The 13073-nt window shown below is 40.7% G+C and overlaps 1 protein-coding gene across 1 annotated transcript; it reads right to left on the reverse strand.

The window, feature by feature from the left end:
• Nucleotides 1-31: 31 nt before the first annotated feature.
• Nucleotides 32-12823, reverse strand: zmp:0000001301 (rab9 effector protein with kelch motifs). The gene is made up of 18 exons (XM_055862576.1): nucleotides 12014-12823; nucleotides 11741-11813; nucleotides 11610-11652; nucleotides 11358-11436; nucleotides 10842-10930; nucleotides 10341-10487; nucleotides 9976-10027; nucleotides 9296-9396; nucleotides 7817-7902; nucleotides 7645-7726; nucleotides 7276-7361; nucleotides 6952-7039; nucleotides 6741-6789; nucleotides 6203-6296; nucleotides 5321-5421; nucleotides 5052-5136; nucleotides 4781-4885; nucleotides 32-848 (listed from the first exon to the last, which is right to left on the reverse strand). Exons 1-18 carry the CDS (start codon nucleotides 12094-12096, stop codon nucleotides 744-746), a joined length of 1548 nt encoding a protein of 515 aa, XP_055718551.1. The 5' UTR covers nucleotides 12097-12823; the 3' UTR covers nucleotides 32-743.
• Between the last annotated feature and the right edge of the window lie 250 nt (nucleotides 12824-13073).

Below are 13073 nucleotides of genomic sequence, written 5' to 3' on the forward strand. Positions count from 1 at the left end.
GCCTGCGCATTTGTTTGACTGCGACACAGAATTAAGAATTAGAATACTTTATTCATTTAATAGGATCTCTATGCTACGACAGGGCTGGTAACAATTTGAGGCAAAGCAATTTTTCTATTATTTTTTTGGTTTAATTTGTGAGTTATCTATTCCCATACAGGGTTTGCCTAAGAAAATATCTGGTTTGCCCACATTTAGAATATAACATTCCGTCAGTTATTTTAAAGTATGTTCATAAAAGTGTAAGCCTTCAGTGTTGGATTATTTGAAAGATGAGGGAACAGAAAGTTGTTTTATGCAGATATGACAAGATATGCCAAATAATCCAAAATTTTTATGAATATGATTAGGCTACATCAATCTACAACTCAGTTAATTATTCTGCTTTACAACATTTTGCTTAGACCTTTCATGACCAATTTTGATATGGCCTAGGAATTTTTAGCAACCATTCCTGAGGTTTAAACAAATGCCTTGAGTGGTGTTTGTTCTTTTGACAGTGTCAAAATTATCCCCCTGTCTCGCTAAAATTATCCCCCTGTCTCGCTATCTGGCAAAAGACAACAACAATTAATCTTAGCTATATACAAAATGCTAACCAATCAAACACACCCACGAGTGGAAAAATACAAATGAATGTCACATTTCCTTTTTACAGACGCTTTTGAGATGGTCATCCTTGGGAAAGTAAGCCACACCCACAAACTCCGCACGTCCAAATTGGTTGCCATGGTTACGTGTCTTTACATGCCTTTAAACTGTTGCATGATGGATAGGAGGTGTTCGCTGCGTTTCTGGATGTTTTCCTGCTCCTCTTTCAGTCTCCCCTGCTCGTGCACAATCTCCTCCTTGGAAGAGAGAGGGAAAATGTATGAAAAAGGCAAAAAGATCCTATTAAATTACTAGACCCTCACATTAGCAAGGATCGGCCGCCTATGGCGGCAGATTGACGAGGACGGCATTTTCGGAGCTAAACTGTCCAAGACGCACATCCAATAACACATGAAACCTAAAATAATTCTGCCCCAAAATAATTAGCAATTTTCTCAACCAGTGGCATATTAGCTGCATATTAGCTTTTTAGGTGAGCGCTGATGCCACCCTGTAATAAGCAGTGCCCACTTTGTCAAAGGCAGGGACAGCAAAATATTTTGCTTGACCATTCCCAGCACGCAGCGATCCACCAACGTTCCGTCAAAAAAATGTATCTAACATAAATCATGCAGATAAAATGTATGACAATGTAATGAGATGGACACTTTTTACATCACGATGCAGGTTTCTCCAATCAAATAGCCAGTGGTGGAAAAGGTACTCAATGTCATACTTGAGTAAAAGTAAAGATACCTTCTTAATAGAAAATGACTAAAGTAAAAGGGAAAGTCGCCCAGTAAAATACTACTTGAGTAAAAGTCTAAAAGTATTTGGTTTTAAATATACTTAAGTATCAAAAGTAAATGGAATTGCTAAAATGTACTTAAGTATCACAAGTAAAAGTATAAACCATTTCGAATTGCTTATATTAAGCAAACAGATGGCACAATTTTATTTTTTATATTTATTGGCGGATAGCCAGTGGTACACTCCAACACTCAAGAAAATTTACAAATGAAGCATTTGTGTTTAGTGAGTCCGCCAGATTAGAGGCAGTAGGGATGAACAGGGATGTTCTCTTGATAAGTGTGTGAATTGGACCATTTTCCTGTCAAAATGTAACAACTACTTTTGGGTGTCAGGGAAAATGTAGGGAGTAAAAAGTACATTATGTTCTTTAGGAATGTAGTGAAGTAAAAATATAAGTAAAGTACAGATACCCCCAAAAACTACTTAAGTAGTACTTTAAAGTATTTTTACTTAAGTACTTTACACCACTGCAAATAGCCTAACCCAAATGGCGATCAATCAAATAAAAAATGTGCTGTCATGTTAATAAACAACATATCCTAAAAACGGTACAGGTCAAAGAAACATGGACAATATGGAATGGACAATCACAACTATTTTCCAGGAGTTTCATCCCATTATTATGATCAGTGGTTTCAAGTTTGTATCCATAATTTTTTTTACAAGCTGATCCTAGCTATAAAAAATTATATTTCTGCATTTCCCACTGTGTAAACACATTTCAAATAGGCTCACGATAACTTCTGATAAAGTTGGGTACCCAAATTGATTAGTCAAAGACATCAGAACAAATAAAGCCAAAGCAACTGTCTGTTTTACAAACAGTGGGCCTACCACATGGATGGGCATCCATAAAATTCCAATGCAGGCCGACATGGTAGGCTACACCCCAGTAAGCACGAGCCGACGCGGATGCCCTTTGGACATATCATTTTTGGTGCCGCTCGGAACGGTCTTGATTTCCACATCCATAGACATTGTTTTTTTCCCACATTTTGTTGGTGTTACAAGGTGGAATTAAAATTGATTTGTCGTGTTTTTGTCAACCATCTACACAAAATACTCTGTAACGTCAAAGTGGAAGAAAAATAAAAACAATTGTAAAAATTTATGAAAAAGAAAACATATATCTTGATTACATACGTATTCAACCCACTGAGTCAATACATGTTCTAATCACATTTGGCAGCGATTACAGCTGTGAGTCTTCAGGGTAAATCTCTATGGGCTTTGCACACCTGGATTGTACAATATTTGCACATGATTCTTTTTCAATTTCTTCAAGCTCTGTCAAGTTGGCTGGTGATCATTGCTAGACAGACATTTTCAAGTCTTGCTATAGATTTTCAAGCCGATTTAAGTCAAAACTGTAACTAGGCCACTCTGGAACATTCAATGTCGTGTTGGTAAGCAACTCTAGTGTATATTTGGCCTTGTATTTTAGGTTATTGTAAGGGGTGCGTAACTGGTGGCAGGGAAGTCAGACGCAGAAGAGCAGAACTAGGTAATAGCCAGAGCAGTTTAATTCCAAAACCAACGGCATCAAGAAAATAACAACTTGGGTACAAAACCCGACGCGCACCAGTCAACATGTGCACAAGCACTTACAAACAAACAATACCACACAAAGACATGGGGGGAACAGAGGGTTAAATACACAACATGTAATGAGGAAAGTAAAACCAGGTGTGTGGGAAAACAAGACAAAACAAATGGAAAATGAAAAATGGATTGGCGATGGCTAGAAGACCGGTAACGTCGACCGCCGAACACCGCCCGAACAAGGAGAAGAGCAGAAGTTTTGACAGTTATTGTCCTGCTGAAAGGTGAATTTGTCTCTCAGTGTCTGTTGGAAAGAAAACTGAACCAGGTTTTCCTCTAGGATTTTGCGCTTTGTGCTTAGCTCTATTCCATTTTTATTTATCTCCCCCAAAACTCCCCAGTCCTTGCCGATGACAAGAATGCCCATAACATGATGCAGCCACCACTATGCTTGAAAATATGAAGAGTGGTACTCAGTGATGTGTTGTATTGGATTTGCTCCAAACATAACGCTTTGTATTCAGGACATAAAGTTAATTTCTTTGCCAATATTTAGCTATTTTACTTTAGTGCCTTATTGCAAACAGAATGCATGTTTTGGAATATTTTTATTCTGTACAGGCTTCTTTGTTTTCAGTCTGTCATTTAGGTTAGTATTGTGGAGTAACTACAATGTTGTTGATCCATCCTCAGTTTTCTCCTATCACAGCCATTAAACTCTGTAACCATTTGAAAGTCACCATTGGCCTCACTGTGAAATCCCTTTACGGCAACTGAGTTGGGAAGGACGCCTTTATCTTTGTAGTTTCTGGGTGTATTGATACACCAGACAAAATGTAATTAATAACTTCACCATGCTATTCAATGTCTTTTTTGTTTTGTTAAACCCATCTACCAATAGGTGCCCTTCTTTGCGAGGCATTGGAAAACATCCCTGGTCTTTGTGGTTGAATCTGTGTTTGAAATTCACTGCTCGACTAAAGGAACCTTACAGATAATTATATGTGGCGTGCAAAGATGAGGTAGTCATTCAAAAAGCATGTTAAACACTAATATGCAGAGTGAGTCTATGCAACGTATTATACAACTTTTTACTCCTGAACCTATTTAGGCTTGCCATAACAAAGGGGTTGAATACTTATTGACTCAATATATTTCAGCTATTCCTTTTAAATGAATTTGCTTAAAAAAATCTTAAAACGTAATTCTACTTTGACATTATGGGGTATTGTGTCAGTGACACAATATCTCAATGTAATCAATTTTAAATTCAGACTGTAACACAACAAAATGTGGAAAAAGTCAAAGGGTGTGAATACTTTCTGAAGGCACAGTGCAGATCAATTCTTCACATTTACTGTTTTACACAATATCTTATCAGAGCACTGGCTAACCATGGTTGACCAACTCCCTGACAAACATGGCTGACCCTTGGACCATCATAAGAAGGTTCATCTCAGTTCTAGTATTCTAATTCCTAATTCTATGGAAAAAAGATGCCCTATACCTGGCTTTCAGCAGGACATTGAGCGTACACTTCAGCAAAAGCACATTGGCGTATTCATAGGTGGATGGCTACCTTTTCTGAACAGATGAGGGGTTTTCTGCTAGCCTAGTGCTGAAAGGTACAACTCTCAAACACTCCCCAAAAACCCATAATGTCATGTGATCATCTACTAGAAATAAAACTGAATTGAATACAACTTCACATGTAATCTCCTACACTTCAGGAATACACTTCTAATTCTACACCTGGAACTGCATGCATGTTTATGTTTGTGCTACTGTTTGTGTGTGTGCGTGTGTGTGTGTGTGGTTAGTAACCACTACAAACCCTGAGTTTACACAGCCCCTTCCTTTCCTTGTCATTCTCCTCTGCCCGTGCAAGTAGCCAGGTCTCATTCTGGGCTCTGTGTCGCTCAAGCATTTCCTGTAGTTCCTGCAACACCAAAACCACAAACAAAGCTTCCATCATTCTTCCTGGAAAACCATTATTTCATAGAATATAAATTATTCACCCACACAAAAAGGGGAATTATTGGAAAGCTACATATTTAGTGAATGAGTGAGTGAATGATAATCTTGAACTATGAGTGAGCCTTTACCTCCTCCTGTTGCTGATGGTGGGCTTGGTGAGCTTCTCTCTTGTACTGAAGAGCAGCTGCAGACTGAGCAAGCTCTGACCTTTCTCTACAGTAATGAATAACTTATTGAATGGATGAATGAATGCATGCATGAATGAATCGGTTTGTCAGTCATTCAGTCAATTAATGAAGAGTTTATTGGTCAGGAAAATGTTTGACCTGTTTGTCAAACCTGTTTGTCAAAGGTGATCTGTTTGTCAAACTTTGGACCTAGATTGAAAACATTATACCTGTCAAGCTTCTGGAACTCTCCATCAAGCATGGAGAAAGCTTTATGGATCATACCCATCGCCTCATCTCGGACGGCACTGAAGTCTCTTTGGGCTGTAACCTAATGATGTAACATCAGCATGATAAACATACAGACTACAAGTTGTTATAGAAACAGTATGTGAGCAAGTTGCTACTACCTGGATATAATAGCATGTCTTACAAGGTGGGCTTTTCTTAAGGAAAGTTTGACTTCTCTCTCTCTCTCTCGGACCATGCCTCAGGACTACCTGACCTAAGGACTCCTGCCTGTCCCTGTTCCCACTCCACCCAGCCATGCTACCGATCCAGTTCTGCTGTTCATGCCTGAGGCTATGGAACTCTGACCTGTTTCTCCGTACATGTTACTTTGTGCCGGAACTGCTGTTTCAACCCTTTCTCTCTCTAATTATTTTCCGGACCTTCTGTTTCGACCTCTCAATGCTCAGCTATGAAAAGACAACTGACATTTACTCCTGAGGTGTTGAACTGCTGCACCCTCTATAACAACTGTGGTGTTTATTTGACCCAGCTGGTCATCTACAAAAGGTTTAACGTCTTGAAGAACGACCGAGCCATGTACTCTTATAATCTTCATCCGGCACAGCTAGAAAAGGACTGGCCACCCCTCGGATCCTGATTCCTCTCTAGGTTTCTACCAAGGTTCCTGCCTTTCTAGGGAGTTTTTCTTAACCATTGTACTTCTGCATCTGCATGTGCATTGCTTGCTCTTTAAGGTTTTAGGCTGGGTATTTTATTGATTGATTGACTGCTTTAAAATGTTTTACTAAGTTACTACAACATACAGTAACAATGCCTCTATGCAGTTTGATGAAAAGTTCACTGCTTTTCATGTGACCCACCTGTGCAGAGGCAGCTGCATCCGTCCTCACAGAAAACAGAGATGGAGACTCACTCAGCTCATACTTGACATTGGGGACCTTTGTCGGCGCGAAGCTGATCAAATGAGAGCGAAAAAGCTTTGTGAAACCTGAAACCTAATTTGAATAACTGTAACTGTGTAGGTGTAGGAGCTTAACTTGATCATCCTGTTGAAAAATAACTTTCCTCAAAAGCAGGAAATGTAAAACTTGTAGTGTAATTGGGGTTTAAAAAGGCTTCTAAATGTTATAATTTCCACAAAAATTTCAGACTTGATTTTCCCTTATGAAAAATATATCAACCACTACAAAAAAAACAAAAAACATTAAAATCCACACAATAATAGACATTTCCTGTTTTGATGCAGGACTATTTTTTCTGCTGTAGGAGACTGGTTCAGATTCTACATCTGTAGGTAAACATAAAATAACACAACCAAACCAGAAAAATAAGTCTGCAAAAGAGAGCAAAATGTTAATTGTAGTTTGAATAGGATAGCTGACATAACAAAATACTAACCCATGGCTGACTCCCTGAAGCCCAAACTCAGATAGAATCTCCTTCATCACTATTAGAAGAACAGAAAGGAACTGCAGAACCGTCTTATCAAATGACATCAAACTCCCAGAGACACACGAATAAAGGTTGAAGAAAGATGTAAAAGTATAACGGAATGGCAAAAAACTACCCAAGTATTGGATATCTTTGAAATTAATATAGGCTGTGTTACCTGGCTGTCTTTCGGATGGGTTAATCAATTTCATCACCTTCAGGTCATTGAATTCTTGTTCTTCATTTTTGCCACCAAATACATATATCTGCATAATACAAACACCAGGTCATTAAGAGAGAGAAAAAGAGGAAGAGATAGACAGATGACACACACGTGTGTGCACACGTATCCAAGCACGCACGCACGCACACACACACACACACACACACACACACACACACACACACACACACACACACACACACACACACACACACACACACACACACACACACACACACACACACACACACACACACACACACACACACACACACACACATGGCTGTGAAGGATGAAGGCTGTGTGGTCATGACGACGGGCCGGAGGAATCCCCACATAGAGAGGCACCTTCCATTTCATCTTAGCTGGAGTGGGGGAGATGGAGGGAGGGAGGGAGGGAGAGGGACCAGGGAGGGAAACAAGTAGAGGGAGGGAGGGAGACAGGGAAGAGGGGAAATGTCAGCTACTAGGCCTTTATCTGTACACCTGGGATCTTTATTCAAACTGCTGAAAACAAATAATAATTGCTTGAAGGAACGAGGGATGGAATTTTGTGCATGGACTTTTTCCACACGAGGGCAGCAAACATGCAGTATTCAAATGCCCATGCTAATATAGTGGAAACCATGATGATGCTGTTTGACTTACCAATGCTTAGTTTATGAATTTCATTTGTTGATGCGACTGTTCCATCCTGACTGGTGCATTTTCCACCAAACAAGTAAATATCCTGAATTGAATGATATTCAAATAATAAGAGCATGAGTACATGAATAATTTTTGGTAGGTGGTGAGGGGACATTTAGTGTGATGTTTATACCTTGTCATGATGTGCTGTGAGGGTCTGACCTGCACAGGCCAGGGGAGACTCCCCCTTCACACCATACCTCTGCCACACCAGGGTTTCTGAGAATGACAGGTCACTTTAGTTCACTTCAGCCCCATTCCACTGTGACATAATAATGCACTATTGATGTCACAATGAGTTTAGATTAACAACATTACATCATAGTGGTTTGCTGCTGGTGATTTATTCATAATGTCGGAATAGGCTGTCTGAGGATGAGGTCAGACAAGTTGAGCCCCATTCGGATAATTGCACTGTGACATCAATAATGCACTACTTATGTCACAATAAATGTAGAATTACAACATTACATCATAGTGGTTTGCTGGTAGTGATGTCATTAATGAAGTCACACTACACTCTTAGAAAAAAAGGTGCTAACTAGAACCAAAAAGGGTTCTTTGGCTGTCCCCATAGGAGAACCCTTTGAAGAACCCCTATTGGTTCCAGGTAGAACCCTTTTGGTTCCAGATAGAACCCTTTTGGGTTCCATGTAGAACCTTTTCCCAAGAGGGTTCTACATGTAACCCAAAAGAATTCTACCTGGAACCAAAAAGGGTTCTTCTATGGGGACAGCCACAGAACCCTTTTGTAACCCTATGTAGGCTGTTTGAGGATGAGGTCACTTAAGTTCAGCATCATAGATGCAGCAAAGAGGTCAAGGGAACGCAGACCATGAGGGAAAGAAGATGGATGCCGGATTGGCGCACATACAACAAATCTGATCTAACAAAGTGGATATTTGTCAAATCCGTCATGATTGATGTATTGAAACAGGCCCACAATGTGGTTACTGAAGTCCTATTTGGATATATTTCTCTGTTTTTGTTGCATAACATTTAGAAGTAGTCCCTTTTCAGGTTTAGAAGAAGTGACTGCTAAATGCTAACTACTGTTTGTATAAGCTGGTAGCATAGCTAGCACACAGAAATCGTCAGTGGTAGTCAAAGTAGTTTTGAACTGTAATGCAGTTGATTGGTGACAATGACATGAACATGTATTGGGGTTGACCTCCATACAAGGATTATACTCAGATTTTTCCCTCGACATAGTGTAAAATACACATATAAACAATAGCCTAATGTAGGCTAATTTTGATGAGTGCAATGAGGAGAATCGGGATCTTTCCCCCACAGCATCTTTCCCCCACTCGTTTTCATGGAAATTCCATTGTTTTGGTAGAGTTCGATTGACCTCTTTACCGCATCTATTCTGACAATTCCAATGACAATTCACAATGAGTTTTGAATAACAGCAATACAGCGGTTTGATGTAATTTATGATTCAGAATTACAAACTTGCATCACAGTTGTTTACTGAGGTTTTGGTTTGATTAGAACATTCCCCTATTCTAATGATGTCACAATGGGTTTACTAAAATGTGTAAAGCAAAGTCAAATGTAAAGTATATCAGCCCATGCAAAGTCTGTAGGAGCACTAGCATTTCTTTACCCGTGTTGAGAACATGAACGTCTTTGTAGTAGCAGCCATCCTCAGCACATCCCCCAAACATGAACACCTGCTCACTGACTACAGCAAACGTGTGGTTGTATCTACAAAGACAAAACATCACAGACACAGGCAAATACTGTAGCAGGCTGCATCTGCAGGATCAGAGCATGTCAACAAGGGATATATTAGGCTACAGTGTTATCTGTCAAAACTAAAATAAGTGTTCGTACTGACAAAAAACTGGACTGAACTGAACTGAAATGAAGCCAAACTTGTTGTCTATAGTCTGTTGTTGCAAGGCAAGGGCTGTGTGAATTTGGATTGGGATGAGGATGGGAGTGCCCGTACTAGACTGTTGGGCGTCCTTGGAACGGTCATGACTGAACCGTGCCAAGTACTGGGGGGCTTCAATGGAAGACAGATGGCATTCAGATATAGTTTCACATGAGGTCGTCCGTTACTCTATTGGTTGCCGTTGTCAACATACTGTGCCATGGCAACCTTTCACGCACACTCTGTGATGGAATGCAGCACAGCTAACAAACAAGTCTTCTGGCGTACAATATTAGCTAAACCCAGCAAATGTAATGATGCATCCTTTCAACAGGAGAATCTTTAGCTCATTTCTGTCATTTGAGACCACTAGTTAGGCTTCTTATGTTTACGTTGGTGTACATTACCTTGCAGATGGCAGAGTGCCAGTGGTCTTGACTGGGGTCCAGTTCAGAGAGACTGAAATACAAGTAGTCACACTCTGAACCAAAGAGACTGAAGAGATGCATTACTCTACATGCATAAATATTTCCTCTGACCAAAGTTAACCTCCACGGCAGCATTATTCAACCCTGGCCCATACTGACCTGTGGTGACCATGGCTCCACCCTGGCCCATACTGACCTGTGGTGACCATGGCTCCACCCTGGCCCATACTGACCTGTGGTGACCATGGCTCCACCCTGGCCCATACTGACCTGTGGTGACCATGGCTCCAACCTGGCCCATACTGACCTGTGGTGACCATGGCTCCACCCTGGCCCACACTGACCTGTGTTGAACATCATGAGGTCATCAGTGGGGACACCGTCTAGGAGCCCACCGTAGACATAAATATTGTCTCCAACGGAGACGGAACTGTGTCTGATGGTTCTAAGAGACACACCCCCTGTGGCAAGCCGCTCCCACGTCAATGACACTATAGCCAATGAGACCAGAGGGCATGCTTTACTCAGTGTTAAACTGTGTAGTTTTAGTTACAATAAACTGTACAGCAAACTGAGTAATGAACAATCTCACCCTAAGCATGGCATGGGTCGTGAAAATAATAAACGCTACAGCTACTACTCTTTCAAAGTTGTTGTTGTTATGGCAATGTTAGTTTGGGGGAGTTAAGCTCTTTCATCTCATCCATTGACAATGGAAGTGGCAAAGAATCTTGAGTTTTAACCAATTATGTTAGCCTTCATCTTTGAGTCGGGGCTGGGTTCCTTCTTATCATATACACTGCTTCCCTGTAATAACCCAGGGACTCCCTGCCCTGTAATCCTACCTATGTCAAAGCAGTAGACTCCAGGAAGACATTCTCCAGCCTGCGGACTGGCCACTCCTCCAAACAGGTAGAGCTTGCCTTTAACCACACTGCGGAGGCAGGGAGAATATATCTACAGTATATATGTACATTTAAAAAAATGTTATTTAACCTTTGTTTAACTCGGTAAGACAGTTAAGAACAAATTCTCATTATCAATGACAGCCTAGGAGCAGTGGGTTAACTGCCTTGTTCAGGGGCAGAACGACAGATTTATACATTGTCAGCTCGGGATTCAATCTAGCAACCTTTCGGTTACTGGCCCAACACTCTAACCACTAGGCTACCTGCCGCCCCAAGGGACTTCCTGCCCTGTAATCTTACCTATGTCAAAGCAGTAGACTTAACAGATGTCTCAATTAATGTCTCCATGGTTGATTTGTAGACAAATAGCATACCATATTAGTATGGTCTGAGATTCAAATGGTAATTGAGATATCCTAATTGTTAAGATGCTGTATACAGTATATCAATTACCAAAGTGTGTGTCCTTCTCTTGCTGAGGGTACAACCCCATTCTGTGGCATCACCTCCCATGTGATGTGAGTGGCTGAAACTAGAAACACAATACAAGTTTGTAGAGTGAAGTGAGTAACCATATGTGAGTAATGACATTATATTGCATGTTTAAGAAGGCTTGTATTATGATTAATCTTGACTGTCAATAGGGGTATTTAGTTGTAGCCTACATGTGTTGGGTTGAGCTCATTGAGTATAATTATACTGTACCTGTGAGCATGTAGAAGTCATTCAAATATACTGGCTGCTCCTCCTACAGAACAAGGGGAAATACATTGTTAGGTTCATTGCAATGTTTTAGATAGGCTTACCAATTAGTAGCGTAAGGTAGTGAGATTTACCTCATGGGATATGGTGGACACCCCTCCAAACAGGAAAGCTATATTCCCAGCCACAGCTAGCGCATGGCCGTGCCTGGGAAGGTGGAGATATGTGGAAATGGAGAAATTAAACATGGAAACAACTATGTTGTTTTTCCATCTGCTTCTAGAAAGCCATGTTCAGCCAAGTTAAGAAAATACTGGGGGGCATACCTGAGGTGATGACAGGGGAAAAGCTGAGCACACACACACGCACGCACGCACACACACACAAGCACACACACACACACTTACCTGGGGCTTGGAGGTTTACCGTTAATTTCCTTGGCAACCCAGTGTCCACTTGCTAAGGCCATTCTGTCTACAGAAACAGGCATAAAAAGCTCTAAAAATGATCAATATTTTTTACTGACAAAAGTGCCAACCTGAAGTAATCCTGGTGTTAAATAATGTACCATAAATATTTTGGTGGAGAAGGAATCTGCCCCAGGTGATCCTAGAATAGTTTGCTGGTTAAGCACCGTGTCCTCTTACAGACACACCTTTGCCGTGCAGGTACTGTAAACTGAACACTCTCGTTGCCTAGTGATGACCACAAACAGACCTCATGGAGCACAAACTACCAGTAAAGCAATACGTTTCACATGACTTTCCCACCTGGTATACACCTTTGAGCATGCAATAGATTTTTACCATGAACAAAAAAGGACCTTGGTAGGCGGCGCTTCATTCAATTACACCTGCAAGAAAAACAGGCAAATGCATAATTTTCCACAATACGGAGGGTGATCCTAAAAGCATCGGAGCAGTGATAAAATCAATGGGTTAATCGTTTTTTTGACATGGTATTTCTGAGTAAAACACCTAGAATGCAATGCAGCATATGTTTCCTCATTTGGCCTCCCAAATATATTATTTAGAATATTTGAAAACAGCTCATGTTTCTCAGAGTAAGCTGAGTTATGCTCGCTATTTCAATTCAATACAGTTAACCACAACTAAATGTTTTATTTGGACCAGAGAATTAACCACAATTGATTCGTTGTTTCCGGGTACTGCGCGTCCTTCTTTCGTGGCTGCAGGGAACGGTGTTTATCCCTAAATCTGGTCTCAGACCAGTTTTTTCAACCTTTACCAGACATCAAGCTGATGTGTAAAACGGTGCCATAAAACTACACACTGATCCACAGTCAGTACCTTTAGCACCATCTCTAATCTTCCATCGCTGGAGTGCGCTGTCCTCTGTACAGAGGGAATCGAGGGGACGTGTTGATGACGTGTGCAATATCCATTTTGTACATTATTCGCAGGTGTTGTCGATTCGGTCGGACTACTGGGTTATAAACACGTATTT

This window comes from Salvelinus fontinalis, chromosome 2 (genome assembly GCF_029448725.1).
Source record: "Salvelinus fontinalis isolate EN_2023a chromosome 2, ASM2944872v1, whole genome shotgun sequence".
NCBI lineage: Eukaryota > Metazoa > Chordata > Actinopteri > Salmoniformes > Salmonidae > Salvelinus > Salvelinus fontinalis.